Below are 24,413 nucleotides of genomic sequence, written 5' to 3'. Positions count from 1 at the left end.
AGCTTGAAGTGAAGTGGCTGCGAGAGAGAGACAACGTGAGATGCTATAGGTTCTGAGCATCAGTCTAAGCACCAATCACAACCCGTGTTACAACTTAGTCACCGAGATGGTACACTTTGTGTTTCCCCAATAATGGAACACGTGGTACTGTATAGGCATCACTTCCCAGATGGTTCTTTTTTTTTTTTTTTTTTTGTCATAGGAGTTTTTTTTTTTTTGTCATAGGAGTTACAAGTGCAAATAAGGGATTTTGACAAAGGAAAAATCTATTTCTGGGGGAAGACCTGTGTCACCCGGTGAAATATCCTTTAGCACATATGAGGGCCTCAGAACCAGAAGGTTGTAAACGCCACCCCCACCGATTTGGAGTTAGGCATACCAGTAGATGTGGCAACGTTTCCTCTGTCTATTTGTGGCATTTCTATGCTAGCCAGTCGTTTTCAGTAAGGTCGAAATCCCTACTGGAACAGTAGAAATTATCGATTTTAGCTAAATGAACGCATGTGATGTCGCGTTCTCACAGCTTACAGCCTCATAAGAGCTCAGTTACAACCAGAAGGTTGCATGTGCAGCAGCTCAGAGGAAGCCAATGAGAGCGCGTAACGTCATCAAACGGGTATTCAATTCTAAGCCAATCAGCATTTTCCAGCATAAGGGGCTCGTAAGTGTCGGCCAATCACCGCGCAGTTTACATCTCCGCTATTGTTTACATTCCCAGTCTAGTGATTTTCGCGGCGAAATTGAATGTCCGTAGTGTTGTGATTTGTTTTTTTTTTTATTATCCTTTATTTAGTGCCATTATGTCTTCCTCTGGTAGTGAAAGTGATCACTGTGATGTCGTGCATCGGCCCAGAGGAAGAAAAAGGACAAGGAATGAAACGTCACAAAAAAAAAAATGGTGTTAAGTTACTGCACGATGCAGGTCAAGAATATGTTTCTCGGTGTACAGACAAACTCGTGCCTGCATGTAATGTAGGCCAACCGTTTTAATGGTTAAACATTATGATGATGGAAGGTTATCATCGTCAACATCATTATTCCTGTATTATTATTATTATTATTATTATTATTATTATTATTATTATTTTTATCACACTATATTGATTACTCATCAATATTATTATTATTATTATTATTATAATCATCATTATCATTATTACATCCATTGTTGTTATAGCACCAATATAATAACACTTTATTATCATTTTACACATTTAACTATGTTTTTAGCGCTGGTTATGACCAGAATATAAACAAATGTGAGGGTTAGGCGGACATTTTGAATGGTAGCAAATCAAAAATACGCACCTACAATTTTTTTTAAAATTTTCACAAAAAAAATTCTAAAGAGTAGGGCTTTCATATGAAACTTAGTTTAAATCAATATCTTTCTTAGAAGCAGAGTAATGAATGCTAGACTTTGAGGGCAATTTACTCATTTTTTAAAAAGTGGCGTTTACAACCTTCTGGTTCTGAGGCCCTCATATTTCTAGGTATAAAAATTGCTATATATACCAGAGAAAAGCTAAACATAATGCCAGGGTTACGACACCCGGATCGAACGCCATTATATGGTGTCATTATACACAAAGGGTGAGTGGTGCACTGCCACAGGTCTCTGCCCTATAGAGCTCTCCAATCTCAAAACCCCTAAAAGTGAGGAGCCGTTACATACCTCACTCTCTTTACCCAGCCAACCACCACCTCAGCCGCCATCTTATAAACATCCCAAGCTTGGTATGCCACTCAGGGGGGGAAAGGAAATACAGGGATGGGTCACTGGGTGACACAGGTCTTCCCCAAGAAATAGATTTTTCCTTTGTCAAAATCCCTTTTCTGGGCTCGACCTGTGTCACCCGGTGAAATTATAACAGAGAATCAGCCATACAAAAGCTTGATGGAGCCCTGTAGGAATTATCTTAATGGAGCTAAATAAAACTATAAGAAAATTACTGTGTTTTAATAACCCAAAGCATTAATAATAATAAAGCATGATTAACAATATAGGGCACACAGACAAAATAATTACACCAAGACACTTAAGGCTAACAAAAAAAGGGGGGTACAACAAAATATGCAAAACTGTCAGGAGTCAGGCTGTGAAGCAGGCCTGACCTAAAGGAAGAAGGCATGGCGAATAAATGAGCCAGGCAGGCGAGAGAGGAATAAAGGACAGGATAAACTAAGGTTACATAAGCTAGTCTAGGGCAGGAGGAACAACACTTCCTGCAGCCACTGTGGAGTATTTAAGAGCCTCTAGAGATTTAAGATAGTGGCGTTTGAACACTGTTGGTGATTTCCAGCCCGTATACTTTTTAAGGTCATCAAATTTCATATTATGGAAATAATTAGTGGAGGTGGCCACTACTCGAATGTCATGTACCCTAGGTACTGAATCTGGGTTTGCTTGCTTTATGAAATACAGTATTTGTTGCCTGATGGCCTTTAAAGAAATGGTTCCTCCATTTTCCCTAACAAAAAGAGGGCCAGACATTATATTAGAAGTTCTATTTAAATAAGCTTTTAAGTGTTAACTGGGCACAAGGACAGATCCTGTGGAAGGGGATAACCTTCCAAGGGGACCATCTATTTTGTGGATCTTCATTCTTAGCTAGAAACTGAGATCCGGAGACAACAGAACTTCTCCTGACGGGAGGAAATCAACATGGTTCGGTTCTCTAGAGAGAGCAGACAGTTCAGAAATTCTGGCACCTGAGGCTAGGCTAATTAGAAATAACGTTTTCCTTAACAGACGCGAGTATGAACACAGTTCATTATCAGTGTCTGATGCTAATTTAAGTACGTCATTTAAGAACCAGGAAACCATGTGGGGACGGGTTGCTGGTCTAAGACGAGCGCATGCTTTAGGAATTGACGAAAAATATGAATCTGTAAGGTTGATATTGAAGCCATGTAAAAATATTTTCCTTAAAGCAGATTTTGCTGTAGTAATAGTACTAGAGGCCAGTCCTTTCTCAAATAATGACCTGAAAAAGGAAATTGCACGGTTCGTGGTCATTTCCTGAGCTTCAGATTCCCTCAGAAATAATGCTAACTTTTTAACTGCTGAGTCATATTGCCTGAGGGTAGATTCCCTCTTGTCTGATTCTATGAACAGTGTATTAATAGGATCAACGTTAGCGTCTTTCTGAGCTGCAAACTTCATGAAGTCCATAAAGCTAGGGCATTCAGAATTCTTGAGGAAGCTGACACAGTCCGAGTTTGTACTTTTTGTGTCAACCTTGGACTGGGGATTTGTATGCACCGGAGTTTCAACTCTAGAAGAAGAGGAAACCAGTTGTTCTTCGGCCAGCTGGGTGCCACAAGTGCTACTTGACCTTTGAATGATCTGAGTTTGTGTAAAACTTTCATCAACAGGTTTATTGGTGGAAACAGATAGATCCTTTGCCACCTGTTCCAGTCTATTGACATCGCATCCGTGGAGTGAGCTCGAGGGTCTAGATTGGGGGCAACGTAACACGGAAGTTTGTGGTTGTTCTCTGTGGCACACAGGTCCACCTGGAGACCTGGTACCTGAAGACAAATCCACTCGAATGATGCTTTGTCCAATGACCATTCCGACTCCAGCGGAGTCGTCCTGGACAGTGAATCTGCAATGACATTCCGGACACCTGCCAGATGAGTAGCTGACAGGTGCCAATGATGTTTCCTTGCCAGAGAGAAAATTGCGATCATTACCCAATTGATCCGGCTTGACTTGGAGCCCCCTCTGTTTATGCAATGTACAACTACTGCACTGTCCAGTACCAGTCTGATATGAATCTGCCTGGTTGGACGCAGTTTCTTTAGAGTTAGAAATACTGCCATTGCTTCTAGAATGCTGATATGGAACTGGCGGAACATGGTTGACCATGTCCCCTGAACTTTCCTGTGTTGGGAATATCCTCCCCACCCGCTCAAGGAAGCATCCGTATGGATCACTAATGATGGAGGGGGAAAATGGAGAGGCACTGACCTTGACAAACTCTTGACTGTTGACCATGGTCGAAGCCTCTTCCTCAACACCGGCGGAATTAGAGACATCTTGTCTCTGTATCTGCTGTTGGCTCGTCTCTGCCATACCCTGTTTATATCTTTCAGTTTTTCTTTCAGCAACAAATCTGTCACTGACGCGAACTGAAGAGAACCCATGACTCTTTCCTGGGTACGACGGGAGGCTTTTTTGTTTCTGAGGAACTGCCTGGTAGCTTTGGCTATTTCCCTCCTTTTGGCTGGCGGAAGTGACAGTTTGTGAGTGTCCAGATCCCATTGGATTCCTAACCACTGAAACTGAGCCTCCGGAACTAGGCGGGATTTCTTCCTGTTTATTTGAAAACCTAAGTATTCCAGGAAGTTGATCACTATGGTGTTGCTTTCCGACATTCCTTGGCGTTGGGTGCCCAAATTATCCAATCGTCCAGGTATGCGGCTAACATAATCCCTTGGGCCCGTAGTTTTGGACTACTGTTTCTGCCAGTTTGGTGAAAATTCTGGGCGCTATGTTGAGCCTGAATGACATGACTCTGAACGAGTATGCTTGTTTCCCTAGTTTGAATCCTAGGTAAGGAGAGAAGTTTCTATAATCGGGACATGATAATAAGCGTCTGAAAGATCTATAGAGGTGGTGACGGCCCCACGGGGAAGTAGGGTCCACACCTGCGAGATTGTAAGCATCACGAAACTTGTCGCATTGAATGTATGAATTGAGAGACAGACAAGTCTAGAATTACTCTTTGCTGGATAGAGTCTTTCTTGGGACACTGAATAGCCGGCCTTGAAATTTCAGGTGTCTCACACTCTTTATTGCCCTCTTTTGGAGAATTTCTTCTACAAATTCCAGGAGGGCTTTGGATGGAGGCTGATGGAACCTGACTAGGGGAGGAGGCCCTCTGCACCAGCTCCATCCCAGACCCTTTGAAACTATGCTGTGGGCCCAAGGACTGAAGGTCCAACGGTCCCGGAAAGATGTAACCTCCCGCCCACCTGAGGAAACTCATTGAGCGGGAGAGGGCTTACTTCCTCTGCCTCCTCGGCTTCCTCTTCCCTGTGAAAAGAACGTGATGCAGCCCTACCTCTGAAGGTGGCTCTGGCTCTGCTTCCCCTTGTGTGCCTGTTAAAGCCCCGAAACGCCCCCTGGCTTTCAAACGAAGCGTTGAAAGCCAGGGACGCCACAAAGGTTGGCGAAGCAAGGGTCTGCTGAGCCGGCTGCATCAGAACAAACTGTTGCTGAGGCTGGGCTTTGGAGGTTGAGGGCTGTCCGATCTGAGAGACCGGTACAGCCTGAAGCATAGTTTGGGTCTGAGGTTTCCCCTTATAGCCTGAACCTTTTCCTATCCCTGGCTTGAGGTCCGGCGGACTCAGTGGCCTTCCTTTTAAAGGAGAGGCCCCAGCAGGAGCGAAGGCTCTGATTACGCTCTGGTTGCCTCTGCCAGAACGTTGTTGACCTCAGACTCCGGGAATATATTCGGACCCCAGATAGAACTCTTCATGAGTCTATTGGGCTCGTGTCTAATAGTGGCGTCCGCAAAGATGTGTCTCCTGCAGTTTAGTCTTGCCACTACAAAATCATACAGGTCCGCCTGGAATGCCGCTAACAGGGATTTGGTCAGGACCTGGAAAAGAGGTTCTTCAGCGTAAGTTACCGCTGTCACCTCCGTAATAGTAATGGAATGCAGGGAGCGACTTAACCTGCATCTGGCCTCAAACTCCGCCTTCAGAAGGGCCTCCGGCAGCTTGGGAAGCTGTTCACTAAAGAGAGTGGAGGCGCACTCAGAGTCGAGTTTGCCCACTGTGAACGTGGCCGGAGCTCCTGCCCAAATTCCGAATCTCCGGGGAAGACAAGAGAGGTGGGATCTGTCTCCCGGAGTTGAGGCAGCGGCTTACCCTCGATTCCTGCCTGACTAGTCAGTACTGCGATCTTAGTCGTGCAGGGGGTAGGGATGGAGTCACCTACCGAGAACATCGTGAAAGTCCCCTTAAAGGGAGTAAGCTTAGTATTTTCGCACTCCCACTCAGTGAAAGCGCGCATCAAGATGGACTGGGCTTGGTCCCTGGCGGAGATAACTGTCTCCTTCGGGACCTTGTCTGATCTGATCCAGGCTTCCTCTGTAAGCCTGGCATAACCTGGGTAGGGAGGCTCCAGGTCGGGTGGAAAGAACTCCAGTTCCTCCAACCGACGAGTTCCCAAGCCCTCGATGGTCAGGGTATCATGGTGGAGGAGCATGAAGAGCCAGCCGCCACAGGTTTCCCTTATCAAAGGGGGGCAGTCTGGAGGCATCCGGAACAACGTAGGATTGTCCTGCTACTCCGGAGCGCATAAACCTGGAGAGCAAGCTTTCCAGGGTCTGCATCCTCTCTGCCAATGACTTGACAGATTCACCAGAGTCATGTAGGCTCGAAGCGAGCTGGGAGGAAAGGTCTTGAATCCTGGCCTCAACCTTCTTATCTAACTTCTGCATCAGAAGTTCTGCAAAGGCCTCAGGGTCAAAGATAGGCTGTGGAGGATCAGCCTTAGATGTCCTGGATCTCACCCCTTGGGCGGGGAGTAGCCTTTTACTGAGGACGCCACTGGGTTAAGAGCCAGTGACGACCTTGAGGGAGCTGACGGATTAGACCTTTGAGGTCTAGAGGACTTAGGTAAGTCCTTCTTTTTCAAGGATTTCACCTTGGGGACAACCGACCTCGTTCTGTCCTCAAGGATAGCTGATTTGTGAAACCCTTGAAATGAAGAAGAAGAGGAAGAAGGAGAACCAAAAAGGGGACTACTAATACTCTCCCCCCCTGCCTCACTTACCACCTTACCTTCTACCTGGTGGTCCGGATCGACGCTCATTGGTTCAAGGTGGATATTGATGGCCGCCACCTCCACCGCCACCTCTCCGCACAGGGTGTCTTCTTGGGAGGGTTGCGTCTCCTCCCGGATCCGTTCAATTACAGGGGCGGCTACTTCCGCCGGCACTGCAGCTGAGATCTGGGCTCCGGGGTAGAGGAGATTACATATCTCCTCTGACAGGACGCACGGCTTCCCCGACGCAACATTCCTCCCAAACCCGCCGACCCAGACCTTCAGGGTCGACAGCGAAGAGTCGCGGATAATGCGGTCAGACTGAAAGAAAGAGGAAGATTTATTGAAAATATTCTCCAACTGCCGTATATGTCAATATAAGACTGTAAAGGCAAAAGGAGACTAAGGGTTAGCAGCCTCTAAAGCTTACCGACTCATCCACCACTAGCTCGTACAGAGCGTAGCAGATCTCACAGCCATCTGGGTGCCAGACGATCAAGTCCCTCACGCGAACTGAGCAGCAGGAGTGTGACCGGCATACCTCATGGCCACAGGATTGCTGAAGAACCGCTGTACACCCAGGCTCCTGACAGCGTACCATCTGTAAGCGGAAAGACGATACATGAGTAACGTCGGCGTTAAGGCCCTCGAGTAGATCCGGTAATAGGATACCTTAACTTAAATTATGGGTGATGGAACATGCTTATCATCAGGCAAAACCCACCGAATTAAATCCGCCAGGATAGAATTAATACACGATACATGAGTAACGTAGTAAGGCCCGCCGGAGTAGGTCCGGCGGCAAATGATGGTTTATCACATGATAAAGACTGCCGGAAAGAAATCCGGCAGCAGAAAAGATATAAGTTATGTTACGGAATGGTCAACTACTAAATATGTAAACATGAGTACTCTTAGGATACGCTGGTGTTTGGTACTCCGTCCTGATTTGCCACGGAAATCTCGTTATGTCACACATTATAGTAACGGCGGAAGAGGCGGAGAGGAGCCTTCGTATATGGCTCAACTCTCAACGCGCAGGGCGGGAACCGCCACTAACCGAATACCATACCCACCGGAGTGGTAACGTGTACGATAACAATGAGAGAACTGACTAACCTGGCGGAGACTGAACATAGCGAAAGTCATGATAGCATCCCTGGGACTGTGTTGATGCTCCAGCTAACACTGTGGAAAGCGAACAAACGAAACACCAGTCGATAAGGGAAAAGTTAGCAGAGTGGCGGAAACTCGGCAGCGGTGGCCAGGCGGGTGGGTAACACCCTCTGGAGGCCAAAGAAAACTCCCACGGGTGCGAGCAACGCAGCAATGGCGTCCCTCACGTGTGTCTAGGTTACTAGCCAAAAGCTAACTGATCAGGTAAAAAGGACTAGGCTACATACACGAAATGATCTGTGCAATCCTAGATCCTAGTCTACCCTCCAAACCCAAAGCTTTTGGGCTTGGACAGGAAGGCCAGAATAGGCGCAACAGGGGGGGGAGGGGGGACCACGCCAAGCCTGGCCACACCCTCCAAAACCGACAGTCTGGTCAGGTGGAAGGCTATGAATAGAGGAGACCCTTCACTATTCTAACCCACCCTCCAAAAACCTCACGGCCTGGTCAGGTGGGCTAAAAGGGGGGGAGGGGGGGAAGGGCAACTGCCTCACTAGCCTAACCTCACCTTCCAAAAACGTGACAGCATGGTCAGGTGGGCCGAGAGAGAACGAGGAACTCCCTCCATGACCTAAAATCTCCCTCCAAAGCCTCAAAACGGCCTGGCCAGGAGAGCTAGGAAGCATGAGCATTGTGTAAAGGAGCCTAACCTGTCCAGCCTAACTCTCCGAAACCGATTACGGAACGGCCGAGTAGGCTAGGCTAGAAATACCTAATCGAATAAAACTACCTGACACAAGTACTAAGATAAAAAGTTAACCAGATGTGTGAAATATAAAAACATATATGTACAGAGAATTATATATATAAATATGTAAAAGACTCGGCTGTAGAGAAGGCCAAACAACCACTGACATGTGGAAGGCAGGGGATACCCAAGATGGCCGACCCTAACGCCGAAACACACAAAAAATTAATCCGAAAATAAACATGTCATCCATCATCGTACACATCAGAAAGATCGTGAGCATAACAGTACCATCATGGAAAATGCACCACCTCGCTGGCAGAGGAAGGGGACCAGGGAAAAGGGAGAATTTATGATCAGAAAAGGGGGAGGGGGAAAAAACCTCCGGCACTAGCCTAGACCAGTCATGATACGGGCTCCAAACCTCCTACCAGCGAAAAGGTAATTTATATATAAATAAAACTCCAATTGAAAGGAGTAAAGAAAAAACTAACAGTAACTATCTGCAAAAACCATGCGAAGACTGAGGGTCCAGCATGGCTGAGGCAGCCGCAGCCACGACCGGCTGCGTAGCGTATTTACTATGATAAACAATATATTAAAGGTCAAATAAGATGCCTCTGTAAGAAAAATTCAAAAGGAGATGGTACTCAACTTAGATGATGCGAATTCCGGAAGGGATGACATGATGCAAAGCCAAAATTCACGAAAATACAGCACCAAGAAAAAACTGGGTGTTGTCTGAAAGCGTGCTAATTTGGAATGTTTACAAGATGGCGGCTGAGGTGGTGGTTGGCTGGGTGAAGAGAGTGAGGTATGTAACGGCTCCTCACTTTTAGGGGTTTTGAGATTGGAGAGCTCTATAGGGCAGAGGCCTGTGGCAGTGACACCACTCACCCTTTGTGTATAACGACACCATATAATGGCGTTCGATCCGGGGGTCGTAACCCTGGCATTATGTTTAGCTTTTCTCTGGTATATTTAGCAATTTTTATACCTAGAAATATGTGCTAAAGGATATTTCACCGGGTGACACAGGTCGAGCCCAGAAATGTTTTTTTGCTATTTTACGCGTGTTTTGTTGTTTTTAGATTAGGAAATACTATTCATTATTAATATATTTTAATGGATTTAATGAGAAATTTTGGGTGTTCATATATCGCAATTTTTCTAGAATTTTCCAGAAAATCCGCGATGTGTTTTCCATTAATATATATTAAAAACTCCGCGAAGTCATGAATTCACGATAATCGAATCGTGAAGTAGCGAGGGGTCACTACATGATACTTAGGGATTTCAGGAAAATTATGCACAAACTATCAAATACCTGATAAATACTGAAATCCCTACAGAAATACTGAAGCAAGTAACAATGTGGAAATACAAGAGCACAATATTAACAATTTTTATAAGCATCGGCAGCTAGTTGTTGCTAGCTTAACATACACACAGGGAATGACTTAACTATCACTATTATCAACAAAGGTACTACATAAAGGACCACTCGGACAAGTAAAGGCAGTCCCCGCTTACCAGTGGTATCAGTTAACAGTGTTTCTGTGTTACAGTGCTTGGCTAGCTACGTTGTTAACTGGATTTTCAGTGCCGATCTCTGCTTAATGGCGCTGTTAAGTGGGGATTTCGGCGCCGATCTCTAGTTAACAGCTCCATTAAGTGGAGATTTTGGCACCAATCTCCAGTTAACAGCGCCGATATCCAGTTAATGGCACCATTAAGCCAGGTTTTCGGTGTTACTGTTGCCGATATTTGGTTAGCGACGCTCAGCTGAGGACTGAACCCGGGCATTAACCGGGGACTGCCTACCACTATTATTGTTCAGCTTTTGTATGTCATGTCCAAGGAAAGTTGCTGACCAAATGGTTAGATAAATGTAAAGTGACAGAGTTGGATTAAAGAAATTCAGCACTTCACTGATCTGCCCTAATGTATGCAAAAGTGTAAAAAAAAATAAAACTGTTCATGTAGGAACACACATCCACCAATGACATGAAAGACATCACACTTTCAGTAAAAACAGTTAGCAATCTCACCTATGTTTCAAGGCCCTGAATTTCTTATCGCATGCCTCACCACTAAGATCATAACCCTTCCTCTTCATTTCTTGTGATAATAGATTCCAAACACCCTTTTTCTTGATGTTCTTTGAGTTAAATTTGGGCAAATGCTTCTTATACAAGTCAATTAAAAGTAGCACTGCTTTGTGTGGCCAATTGGTATCTGTTAAAAAAATATGAATCTTACTAATAAAATTATTTTAATACTTACAAAATATTCATCTAGTTATAACTTCACTAATTCTGTAAAGAGAGAATCTGGCTGGGTTGTTAATAAAGGATTTTGACAAAGGAAAAATCTATTTCTGGGGAGAGACCTTTGTCACCCGGTGAAATAACCATTCAGCACTTATTTCTAGGTAAATCTATTGCTAAATATACCAGAGAAAAGCTAAATGCAAAGCTGGACTTACTACCCCCAGTGCGAGCTCCATGAAATGGAGTCGTGTATGAGAAAGGGTGAGATTGTCACAATCACAGGCCTCCGCCCTGTAAACATTCCCAATGTCAAAAGTCCCACCGAGTGAGGTGCCGATACAAACCCCTGCACCGCTCGCGGACTGTAAACAAACCAGCGCCACCTACATTCCATGTTAGCACCCACCATCCTGGAATGGTATTTTATCAAGGGGGGGAAAAAGAATCAGAGGTGGGTCACCAGGTGACACAGGTCTCTCCCCAGAAATAGATTTTTCCTTTGTCAAAATCCTTTTTCCGGGTTATCCGACCTGTGTCAGCCGGTGAAATAATAACAGAGAAACAAAATACCATCCTGAAACAACAAAAGAAACTTGTAGAGGAAAGAAATAAAACTATAATTCCACAAGAGTTTTAATTATCCAAGTAGCAAAAATATAGGTACTTAAATATATACATAGGATTAAGGTGGGGAAACTATGTCCCACAAGACAAAAGAACATAAAACAAAAGAACACATAACATAATTAAATATAAACATAGGAGACAATACAACACTATAACATGGTCAGGAGACAGGCTGTGAAGTATGCCTGACCTGGAGGTGATCAAAAGGGAATAAATGAGGCAGGTAGGAGGAGGAAAGTGACTGAGTACAAGAAAAGGAATTAAACAGAGGGAGGAACAATGTTTCCTGCCGCCACTGTGGTGAACTTCAGAGCTTCTAGGGATTTCAAATAGTGGCGTTTGAAAACTGGGGAGACTTCCACCCTGTATATTTTGTAAGTTCCTCGAAATTCATATGATGGAAATAATTAGTGGAGGTGGCCACCGCCCTAATGTCATGTACTTTTGGAACTGAGTCTGGGTTTGCTTGTTTAATAAAATACAAGATCTGCTGTCTGATGGCTTTCATAGAAATAGTTCCTCCCCCTTCCCTTACAAACAGAGGCCCCGAAGTTATCTGTGAGGTCCTGTCTAAATAGGCCTTTAAAGTAAAGACTGGGCATAAAGACAGGTCTTGTGGGAGGGGGATGACTTTCCAGGGAGACCACCTATCTCGAGGATCTTCATTCTTAGCTAGAAACTTAGGGTGAGGGGCTAGCAACACTTCACCTGATGGAAGGAAAGGAAAGAACAATTTTGATTATCCATTTCTGAAGCTAATTTAAGGACATCATTTAAGAACCAGGAAACCGTATGTGGGCGGGTTATTGGTCTTAAACGAGCACAGGCTTTAGGGATTGACGAAAAATAAGAATCTGTTAAGTTAATTTTAAACCCGTGTAAAAATATCTTTTTCAAAGCTGATTTGGCTGTAGTAATAGTACTTGAGGCAAGACCTTTCTCAAATAATGACCTAAAAAATGAAATTGCTAAATTTGTGGTCACTACAGTTGCTTCAGATTCTTTTAGGAAGAGTGCTAATTTCTTAACTGCTGAGTCATATTGTCTGAGAGTGGATTCCCTTTTGTCTGATTCTAGGAACAAAGTGTTAATAGGATCAATATTAGCATCTTTCTGAGCTGCAAACTTCATGAAATCCACAAAGCTAGGGCATTCTGAATTCTTGAGAAGCTGACACAGTCTGAGTTTGTACTATTTGCATCAGTTTTGGGTTGGGAATTTGCAAGCACCAAGCTTCAGCTCTAGAAGAAGTGGAAACCAGTTGCTCTTCGGCCAGTTGGGAGCCACTAGGGCTATCTGACCTTTGAATATCCTGAGCTTGTGAAGGACTTTCAGTAACAGGTTTACTGGAGGAAACAGATAGATCCTTTGCCACTTGTTCCAATCTATTGACACTGCATCTGTGGAGTGAGCCAGAGGGTCCAAGTTGGGAGCCACATAACAAGGTAGTTTGTGGTTGCATTCTGTTGCAAAGAGATCTACTTCGAGACCCGGAACTTGACTGCAAATCCATCTGAATGATGTTTTGTCCAAGGACCATTCCAACTCCAGCGGAGTTGTCCTGGATAGGGAATCTGCAATGACATTCCAGACCCTTGCAAGATGGGTAGCAAACAGATGCCACCGGTGTTTGTTTGCTAGGGAGAATATTGCTATCATAACCTGGTTGATCCGACTCGACTTGGAACCTCCTCTGTTTATACAATGTACCACTACTGCGCTGTCCAAGACCAGTCTTATATGAATCAGATTGTTTGGACGCAGCTTCTTCAAGGTTAGAAAGACTGCCATAGCTTCCAGGACATTGATATGGAACTGGCGGAACATGGTGGACCAAGTTCCCTGTACTTTCTTGTGTTGAGAGTATCCTCCCCAACCGCTTAGGGAAGCGTCGGTGTGAATTACTAATGCCGGAGGGGGAAATTGAAGAGGTACTGAATTCGATAAGCTCTTGACTGTTGTCCAAGGCCGGAGTCTCTTTTTCAGAATTGGCGGAATCAGGGACACCTTGTCTCTGAACCTGACATTGGCTCGGCTCCGCCATACCCTGTTTATATCCTTCAGTTTGGATCTCAGAAGTAGATCCGTCACTGAAGCAAACTGAAGAGAACCTAAGACTCTTTCTTGGGTACGGCGGGAAGCTTTCTTGTTCTTGAGGAACTGCCTGGTTGCCTTGGCTATTTCTCTCCGTTTGGCCGGCGGAAGAGATAGTTTGTGTGAACACAGGTCCCACTGGATCCCTAACCATTGAAAGCGACTCTCCAGTACTAGGCGGGATTTCTCCCTGTTTATTTGAAAGCCTAGAGATTCCAGAAAGCCGATTACTATGGCTGTCGCTCTCCGGCATTCGTTGGCGTTGGATGCCCAAACGATCCAATCGTCCAGGTATGCGGCTAGCATGATCCCCTGAGACCGTAGTTGCTGAACTACTGTATCTGCCAGTTTGGTGAAGATTCTGGGGGCTATATTGAGACCGAATGGCATGACTCTGAACGAGTATGCTTGATTTCCCAGTCTGAACCCCAGATAAGGAGAAACCTTCTCTTAATCGGGACGTGATAGTAAGCGTCTGAAAGATCTATAGAGATGGTTACGGCTCCACGGGGCAGTAGGGTCCGAACCTGCGAGATTGTAAGCACTCGAAACTTGTCGCATTGAATGTAAGAATTTAGACGGGACAAGTCTAGAATTACTCTCCGCTGACTGGAACCTTTCTTTGGAACACTGAACAGTCTGCCTTGAAATTTCAAGTGTCTCGTTTTCTTTATTGCCCTCTTTTGTAATAGATCTTTCACAAAGTCCTTCAGAGCCTTGGACGGTGATTGATGGAACCTGACTGGGGGGGGGAGGACCCTTGCACCAACTCCACCCCAGTCCTTTGGAGACTATGCTCTGGGCCCAGGGACTAAGTTCCACTGGTCCCAGAAATGATACAACCTCCCGCCTACCTGAGATATCTCACTGGGCGGGAGAAGGTCTGCCTCCTCTGGAGCCTCTGCCTCCTCTTCCTCTGGAGGAGGAGCGAGGTGTTCCCCTACCTCTATAATATCCTCTGGCCCTAGTTCCCCTTGCATTCTGTATTGATCGAAATGCCCCCTGGCTTTCATATGAAGCATTGAAAGCCGGGGAAGAGACATATGAAGGGGTAGCGAGAGGCTGATGGGCTGGTTGAACCAGCACATACTGAGGTTGAGGTTGTGTATGAGAAGTTGAAGGATGACCAGGAGCGGGAACCTGGACAGCCTGCAAGACAGTCTGAGCAGGAAGCCGTTGAATTTTTGAACTTCTTACCGGACTTAGGGTGGGGTCGGGCGGGCTCAAACTGTTTTCTCTTGTTCGGCAGACCCCAACGGGAGCGGAGACTTTGATTGGCCCTAGTTGCCTCAGCTAGGACTGCATCAACCTCTTCCTGGGGAAGAGATTAGCTCCCCAGATGGAACTTTTCATAAGCCTGTTAGGCTCATGACGGATGGTAGCTGCCGAAAAGATGTGCTTTCGGCAGTTCATCCGGGCCTTGATGAAGTCATACAGGTCCTGCTGAAAACTTCCCAAGAGAGATTTCGTCAGGACCTGGAACAAAGCGTCTTCGCTGCTGAGGCCACCCGGCGTTGCTTCCGCCAAAGTCAGAGAGTTTAAGGACCTGCTAAGCCTGTCCTTAGTCTCAGCTTCAGCTTTCAGGAGCGACTCCGGGATCTTAGGGAGTTGCTCACTGAACAAGTTAGAAGCTTGGCTACTCCTTCCCAGTGAGCGCAGTCAGGGTCAAGTCGAGTCACAGTGAAAGTGGCTGGGGCTCCTTCCCAAAACTCAGAATCTCCAGGGAAGACAAGAGGTGGGATCTGTCTCCCGGAGATGAGGAAGAAGGCTTACCCTCCATGCAAGCTTGGCTAGTGAGGGAAGCCACTTTTGAGGTGCAAGGGGGTAGGAAGAATCTCCCCAAAGAGAACATCGTAGGGAAAGCACGAACGCACCCTTGGCCGGGTGAGTTTGGTGTTCTCTGCCTGCCACTCTGTTAATGTCCTTAGCAGAGACGACTGGGCCTGGTCCCTCGGGAAGATGACAGTCTCCTTGGGAACCTTATCGGACCAAATCCATGCCTCCTCAGTGAGTCTGGCATAACCTGGGTAAGGAGATTCCAGACCAGGAGGGAAGAATTCAGTTCCTCCAACCTACAGGTGCCTAGGCCCTCGATGGTAAGACGTAGGGTACCCTCATGCTGGGGAGCATAAAGGGTCAGGCGCCAAGGGTTCCCTCCAAAGGTCTTGGGGTCCTGCGAGAATATTGAAGGGAGGAAGGCTGGAGGTGTCCGGAACGGAGAAAGATCTGGTGGCCGCTCCGCCACGCTGGACGGGTACATGAGTATGCTGATAAGGCCGCCAGAGTGGGGTGCCGGAGCAGCGTCTTAGGATAATAGATAATTGGATAATTAGACCAGATAGACCCCACCGGAGCATACCGGAAGGATAAGAGGTCTACTAGATCATGCAAGATCAAAAACAACAAAAAGGGACCGCCGGAGTTAATCCGGAGCAACAGGAAGGTCCCGATAAAGACGTGTAAAAATCAAAATATATGCTAGTGAAAGGTCAACTATAAATAAGAGTTGGGTGTTTCCGCTTGGAGCCGGGGGAGTCCTGTTACCCCAATACAGTGACAGCGGAGGAGGTGTGGTGAGCACCGACCGACCATACACCATACACAACGGAGTGGTAAGCAACGAGAACGCCCGACTACCTAGCGGAAAATGCAAAATTAGCTAGTCGGCGAAGGGTAGATACTAGGGAACGGTACGAGTTCTAAATAAATAGAACGAAGGGTAAACGTCAATGGCGTGTGAAAATAAGACAGAAGACAGTCAGGTGGGAAACTTTAACTGGCTACATGTACAAAATTTTTCCCGCGAGGTGACGGTCTGGGAGAACGACACCCTGGCTGGGGAAAAAACAACGCACTGACGCTAGAGGAAGGGGGGAAGGGGGGGCAGGCCAGGAGAGGGGGACCAGTAGCGGCGACCAGGGGGTGTGTGAGCACTCCCCGGGCACCAAGAGGCCCACCTTTCTCTCTCTCGACCGGTCGAACATGTACGAACGATTAATGAGAGAGGAGAGAATGGGGGACCCTCAAAGGCCAAAGGAGCAAGGAAAGGTAAAAGGAATGGTGAACAGGAGTGGGGGGCACCCCCGGTCACCAAACAAGTCCTCGACAGGGTGCCGACCGGGTAAGGTCAGAAACCCAGTACCAAGAGGACAAGACCAATCAATGCGGAGGAAGGGGATGTAGGCTATAGCGTAAGGATCAGGGTAAAAAGCTCTCAAGCCTTGGTAAGTTAACAAAGTACATGAAAACGAACCAAGGGGGGAGAGAGCAGGGGGGAAAGGAGGTAGGAGAGGGGGATATACATGAAGTTGGAAAGCTAACCCGAAGGTGCGGTTCGGACAAGGGTAGGCTATGCAAGATACCCTCGCTATTCCAGCTTAACCTTACTAGGACTCAATAGCCCAAACGGAAAGGCCGAAACAGGGAGAGGGAGATAACGCAGGCCAAACACCTCTACCCAAAACACAAACTGAAGGGAAGCACCAACCATGAGGCCCTCCTACACACCTAACTTCTTTTCAATAGCGAGGAAGGGAACAGAAAACACAAACCATAGCCTAACTCCTAGGCTAACCTAACACAGCTGGCTGGCTGAAGGAGGTAGCCCAGGGGAGAAGGTATCTACAAGACTAGCCTAAAAGTTAACCTAACCTAGGCATAAATAAAATAATTCAAATAATTCAAATAATCATAAAGACACATGTAGAAGGGAGGACCAAACCCAACGCGATAAGAGCGCGGAGGGAAAATGGCCGACCTTCAAAATAAAAACAAAGAACATAATCCGTAAATATCAAAAGCATCCGTGCGCTAGGCCTAAAATAAACCTAATAAGCATAACTGTACCATCTCAATTAAAATACCCAAAAGCTGGAGGAAGTGAGGGTCCAAAATACAACACACATAAGACTGATAAAGAGCGGATAGGCCCGAGGGGGAAACTTGTAGCCTAAATGACAAAGACCCACACTTCCCGAGAGAAGGGTAACACATAAATAAATAATAAAGCCAAAATGAATATAGGATAATCATAAGGCACAAAACATAAGAAAATGAAGGGGAACGAAGCCCCGACAAAAATTCCCGCACCGAGACTGAAGGTCACATGAGGCCGGGAGTAAGGCGGGAGAGGCGGGCGTTATAAATCCCCCAATTATTAAATTAGAGGGAAATAAGGAGCCTCAACTGCCTAAAATAAAATAAAGAGATGGTACTCAACTTAGGTGAAGATGAATCCTGAGACGAAGCCATAATCTCGGAAATAAAGGCACAAAATTAGCGCACAAGCAAAAAGCTACCAAAAGCAAAGCGTGCTAAAAATGGAATGTAGGTGGCGCTGGTTTGTTTACAGTCCGCGAGCGGTGCGGGGGTTTGTATCGGCACCTCACTCGGTGGGACTTTTGACATTGAGAATGTTTACAGGGCGGAGGCCTGTGATTGTGACAATCTCACCCTTTCTCATACACAACTCCATTTCATGGAGCTCGCACTGGGGGTAGTAACTCCAGCTTGGCATTTAGCTTTTCTCTGGTATATTTAGCAATAGATTTACCTATAAATAAGTGCTGAATGGTTATTTCACCGGCTGACACAGGTCGGATAACCCAGAAATGAATGTTTCTTAACTTCTCATTTGCAGGAAGCTTGAGTAAGTTTCCTATTTTCCTGTCATTCTTTTCTTAGCCACTAAAATGTGGGGAGAAAGAGAGGGTTTTATGTTTGGCAAGTACTAAAATAAATATAGCAAATTTTAAAATAATTTGAATTTTTCCTAAAATACAAACCTGAAATTCTTTACATAGGATTTAGCTTGCAAACTACTGACTAACAAGGGGAAGCCCCACCCACCTATCGGTCAGCACTCTACTTTGCCTTCCAGCCCAGGTACCAGAGTGAAGGTGGCTGGTGTAGGCTGTTAATATAAAGAACTTCAGGTTTGTATATTAGGAAAAATACAAATTACTTTTAAAATTGTCATTTGTTCCCACACAAATACAAACCATCGTTCTTTACATAGGATGAGTACTCTCTGACCCAACTAATAGGGTCACCCACCTGGGGTGTTACCTTCCTGGTAAACTTAGCAGAGGAAGGGACCTGCACCTCTAGGATATTGCACATATGGGACATAGCAGATGCTTGACTTTTGGACCAAAAAGTAACGGGTTTGTACACAATTACTAATTGGACTACATATAAGAACCCTTACTGAAGTGTTGGAGACAATAAAACAGGTAAATATGATCAACGAGCTTGCTTTATTGTCTGTCTTCCTCTTCCCTTGCCAAGAGAGGAAGGGGTCTTGCATCCTTTCATTGTCAATGACAAGACTGGTGCCCAGTCCAACAGCTAACCTGCACTCACATCTGTCCACATTGTATATATGGAATGGTACTCTCTCTATTTATTGGAGAGGAAGGAGGAAAGAGAGAGGAAAGAGAACCAGTCACTTCTATCCTGTCTCCTGCCAACAGGATACCAAGACAATGTGCTACCTGCCCCAGAGGGAGCTGGGCTCTCTATCCAAGTCGTTAAGAAGCCACCACTGGTCCATGGATAGTTTATCCAAGGCTAGTGGGCAACATTCCACATGTAAAACAATATGCAGATTATGGGAGCATTTAGAAGTTTGGGTTTTGTGAGGACAATCATTTGCTGATTGTTCCCTTGGTGGGCTGTTGCCTCCTTTCCTGTAAGTTGTTTTTCTTTGTGGAAGGAGTTGACATTTGTCTCGGTGACTTTGACAGCGTCAGTCAGGTCCAGGGCAGCAGCAAGTCAGGTCCTTTGGAGCAGAGAATCAGTTTCTTAGCAGCAGAGCAGCAGGGTGTCCTCTGGATGGGCGAACAGGTATTGCCTACCTGTTGTCTTCATCAGGAGGTGGAGGACCTCTTCATCTGTTAGCGTGACAACTTCCCTGATGGCAGGATGAGGACGTTTTGATGGCTCAACCGTTGTTGGTCATCTGTGTGAGGATTTGTTCCTTCGGCAGTAAATGGCTGTCTCAATGACTTGATCGAGGTTATCTGCTTTGTGGATGTGTTCCTGTTCTGCAGCCAGTGGCTGTCTCGATGCCTCGACCGTGTTCATCCATTTGTCTGAACCCTCGTTGACGGTGGTGACCATCTTGACTACTCTTGGAGTTTATCTGTTTTTGTGGTGTGCTGCTTGGGTGGTATTTATTTTACTGCTCTTGTTGTATTTACTATGCTGCTTGATTTTGTATTTATGCTCTAATATTTATTTTACTGCTCATGTATTTTTTATTATGCTGTTTTTTTTATTTTTTGCTGCTAGTGCAGTATTTATGGTATTATGCTGTCTGTGAATTGTTTATTAATTACTGAAGATTTAATTACATGAGATTTATGTTGCTGCCTGTTATTTGTAATGTTTATTTAATTGGTCATTTTAAGTATTTCCTCTCCTAGACCTGACTCACTTGTATATAATGTAAATTAGTATGTACAATAAATTAATCGTAAGGCTGTATTTTGTGGTTTTGTTCTTCTCCTTCTTTGCTTGTCACCTTTTGTCAGTCATTCCAGCCCAATTGCTTGTTTTTGTTTTGAACCTGCTGGTCTCTGAAAGACGAGACCATTACAGTATAGTTTTATGTGATGAAATTTACTTTTTTCTGGTTTTCTTTGTATGATTGAATTTTTTGTTTTCCTATTATAGTTGTTGTTGTGTGTGTGTTATTTATGAAAGTGCTGTTTGTGTGTGAGTATTAACTGTGTTTTTTTTTTTTTTTTTTTTTTTACTTGGTTTGCTGAGTGTGTCAGGATAGAGTGACTTGCTCCCCTTCAACCCGTTGTGTAAGTGGCTTGAGAAGTTAGGATACTACCTTAACAGAAGCTGTTTGGGCATGGTTGTCTGCTGATGGGAGCTGTGGTGGGGGGGTCTGTGGTGGATTTGTTGTTGGCCTGCCTTGTGGCTGTGGCACCTGGTGGGACAGTGGGGTGTGCAGAGGTTGATGCAGTGGATTTGCTTCAGAGCACAAGGGATTAGAATATTATACGAGAGGACAATTACTGTAGATAAGCTGTTGCACATAGAGGAAAGGATAAGGCAGAGAACGTATAAGGAACATAGAGAACGTGAAGCTGCCAGATTGCAGAAAAGAAATGAAACACTTGATGAGGCCGCCCTTCTTCCCATTCCTCCGTATACAACGCTAAATCCCAAAGGGTTCGATCTCAACACACCTGCAGCAAATAAAGTTCGACAGCAGCTGGAAAGGGACAAAACTAGGTGTTGATCCCTCCAGTAGGAAGAAGAATAGTGACGAAATCCTAAACTGGCTGATGTCAACATCAGCCAGTTTAGGATTTCGTTAACTCCCAATCTGAAGGAGAAGTCTCAGAGACCATAGTTGAGGGAACACTAGAGATTTAGGTTTAGAAATTAGGTTTAGGTTCCTTTGGGAGTTGTAGTAGTATTAAGTTAGGCTAAGTTAGGTATAGGAGGATAAGTTTATCAGATTAAGGTTTTTTTATGACTATTGTAGTATTAAGGTAATAAATTAGGTTAAGGAAAATGAGTTTCATTTAATAACCTCCAAATCTGTTCCCTTCATACAGCCCCAATTGTGTACAATAAAAAGCCCCTACATAATATTTTGGTGCCAAACGTGGGACCTTTGATAGTAAAGTTAGAGTGGGGTACATAATTGGAGATGGCAGAGGGAGCAGGCTTGGAAGGTGTTGGGTCAGGTGAAGAGGAGCAAGGCTGGACGCAGAGGATGGATAGGCTGATGTGCATGATGGCCACCATTCAGGATTAGTTAGGGGAAGCCGAAGCCCAGGCAAGGGAAAGTAATTTGGTTGCAAGAATGGAGAGAAGAAGATGGCTGAAATGGCTAAGAGTGGGCCAGATGTTGGAAAGGGAAGTGAGAACAATGAGGTAAAAGGTGCAAAGGAGAAAACCCCAAAGAAAGGAAGGGAAGTACCTGCCATGGATAAGGGCTGTATGAGTGAGGTGGGTGAACGTGATGGGGAAGAGAAAAGTAAGAAAAGAAAGGGAAAGAAGAGAACACAAAAGAGGAGAGGCGTGAAGAAAGAGGAGTCGAGTTCCTGGATTTAGAAGGGTAGCTCAGAATCAGAAGTTGAGAATAACTGGAAGAGTAGTAGTAGTAGTAGTAGTAGTAGTAGTAGTAGTAGTAGTAGTAGTAGTGGTGGTGGTGGTGGTGGTAGTGGTGGTGGTGGTGGTAGTAGTAGTAGTAGTAGTAGTAGTAGTGGTGGTGGTGGTGGTGGTGGTGGTGGTAGTAGTAGTAGTAGTAGTAGTAGTAGTAGTAGTAGTAGTGGTAGTAGTAGTGGTGGTGGTGGTGGTGGTGGTGGTGAAGGTTTGACTTAGGTGGAGGAGAATGAGGCCAAAACAGTGTTCATGAGGGAGGTTCCCCTAATTGAGAAATTTTGCATTGGGAAGGGAAGAGACATATGTGAGTTTTTTTATGAGTATGAGAAGTATTGCAGGCAGAAGTATGGGGAGAATGAGAGCATGTGATGAAGTGGCTGGGAGAGTTCATGGATGGGCGGTTAAAGATGTGCTATAGCAGTATGTGTGAGGGTGAGCCAGGGTATGAGTCCGTGATTAGAAGCTTTAGCCAGGAGGAAGGATGGAGAGGAAGGAATTGAGGAAACCTAACACCTCATGCGGAAGTTCTTGGCCACCATTTCCAGAGAAGATTAGGGTAATTTTGAATGAGAAGAAAAAAGATCAGAAGTGTGGTCCGGGAAGAGCTTAAATTGAGAGGATGTTTTAGAGATCCTACAACACCTGAGAGTAGATGATGATGAACCAAAGGAGATGTATGTTGGGTCTTTGGTGGTAAATGGAAGGACATATAAGGATGCTTTGGTGAGTGAGGAGATAGGAGTGTAGGAGAGACCAGGTGGAGAGAGGAAGAAAGAATGTGCAAGTGAATGTGGGGAATAACAGGAAAAGGAACTGGAGCAGAAGCCAAGAGAGGTTTGGGAGTGGAAGTGTATGTAGAGTGAATGGGAATATGAGAGGAAGTCTGATGGGAATGAGTAGCAGAGATAAGGAGTGTTACAAGTGTAGAAGGACTGGGCATGTGAAAGCAGATTGCAGATTGGCCATTGGCGAATGTTTCGGCTGTGGAAAGAGAGGGCATATGTTGGTGGACTGCCCACAAGCGAAAGAGTTAAAGTGTTTCGGCTGTGGAAAGATGGGACATCGAGTGAGAGACTGCCAGAGTCGAAGGAGGGTAAGAGGAAGTGGAAGTCATGGAAACTGTGGAATAAGTGGGCATTTTGCCAGGACATGTAAGAACCCTCTAAGTAAGTGTGAAGGATGTGGAATGGAAGGGTCATGTGAAGGAAGTCTGCCATACCAAACCCCAACCCCTGGGAAACTAAGTGTGAAGGGGGTTTACTTTGGTGAGCCCTCTGGTATGGAAGGGATAGATGTATTGCATGTGAGAGAGAGGTTTGTAAGTGGAAATGTCTATGTTTGAGAGAGTTGTCTGTTTAGTAGAATGGGGTGGAAAAGACTGATTGTCCATTTATCAGTGGGGGTTCTGTTCACCTCTGTTATCGGCACCTCTGTTAGGCATGTATTGGTGCCAATACCCAATTATTGGCACCAACACCCAATTATCGGCGCCAGTAAGCGGAAATCAGTGATTTTCAGTGCCAAAAATTGCCGATTTTTGTCACTAGACAAACGTCATAAAACCAGATCGCCGATAACGGGGGACTGCCTGTACTGGCTGTTGAAGAAATGTTGTTTCCAGAAAGGCATATGAGAAAATAAAAGAAAATGTAGCACGGTGGGAGGAACGTGCAGGATATGAAATAGGGATTGGAGAATTGGAAGTAAAGGTGTCTGTGAGGTTTGTTCAGTCAGTTATGGTTGCAGGAATAAGGGTGGAGGAGGATGATTTTTATGTTGTGGATAAAGTGAATGAAAGATGTTATGTTGCTGGGGTATGCATTTTTGAAGAAAAACAGGGTAAAAGTGTGCCTGGAGCAAGAAATGACAGAGACATGAAAGGGGAGTGAAACGAGTATGAAGCTGATGTGGAGGAGGATGGACCAGTAAGTTTGAAGATGGTTTCTGGAGTGGAGGTGTATGTAATGGAGGACGTACAATTGCCAAGAGATTTGGGGAGTGTGCAGAGTGTGAAAGTAGGGTGGAGAACCAATGCTGGAGTTGGTGCAGAAAGTTTGGGTGAAATATTCATGTTGGATGGTAGCTCTGCTTGTTATGAGATAAGGAGGGTCGCACATGTGTTTGATGGAATCATGGATGTAAAGGACCCAAAGGTGTGTGTACAGGTGTGTGGGGATGTGAAAAAAAAAAGGTGGAGAGGCATACATCTGGGTAATAGATTGGGAAGCTTAGGAAGTGTGGTCGATTTGAGTAATGATAAACACGTTAAGGGATATGATGTGATGGCCGAAGGGTAAAAGTCAGGGTGGAGTACACAAAAGCTTAGGAAAAAAGTGAGATTGAATGAGAAGTTGAGCGAGAAAGAGAAAGAGCAGGTGTATGAGTTGTTGTGGGAAAGCAAGGGTGTGTTGAGTCAAGGTGATGAGGACTTCGGGACAGCTAGGTTGTACGAGTCCTGTATTCGGCTGACAGACGACACACCGATTTATCAGAGACCCCGACATTTCCCGGCTCTGGTAACCCAAGAGATTGAAGAGCAGTGTGAGGAATTAGAAAGGATAGGAGTGCTTGAACCCAGTAAAAGTGCTTGGAATAGTCCAATTGTGCCAGTAAGAAAGACTGATGGGAGACTGCAAAT

The 24,413-nt window shown here is 45.3% G+C and overlaps 1 protein-coding gene across 3 annotated transcripts in view; it reads right to left on the bottom strand.

Moving 5' to 3' along the window:
- LOC136827877 (uncharacterized) overlaps positions 1-24,413 on the bottom strand; it is an 870,075-nt gene that overhangs the window by 452,187 nt on the left and 393,475 nt on the right. For all 3 annotated transcript variants that reach the window (XM_067085339.1, XM_067085340.1, XM_067085341.1), the window contains exon 4: positions 10,700-10,886. In XM_067085339.1, coding sequence (XP_066941440.1) covers positions 10,700-10,886 — 187 coding nt within the window. The remainder of the gene's footprint in view (positions 1-10,699; positions 10,887-24,413) is intronic.

Source organism: Macrobrachium rosenbergii, chromosome 42 (assembly GCF_040412425.1).
Source record: "Macrobrachium rosenbergii isolate ZJJX-2024 chromosome 42, ASM4041242v1, whole genome shotgun sequence".
NCBI lineage: Eukaryota > Metazoa > Arthropoda > Malacostraca > Decapoda > Palaemonidae > Macrobrachium > Macrobrachium rosenbergii.
Note: the sequence above shows the minus strand (reverse complement) of the source record. Positions and strands in the feature narration are given on the sequence as shown.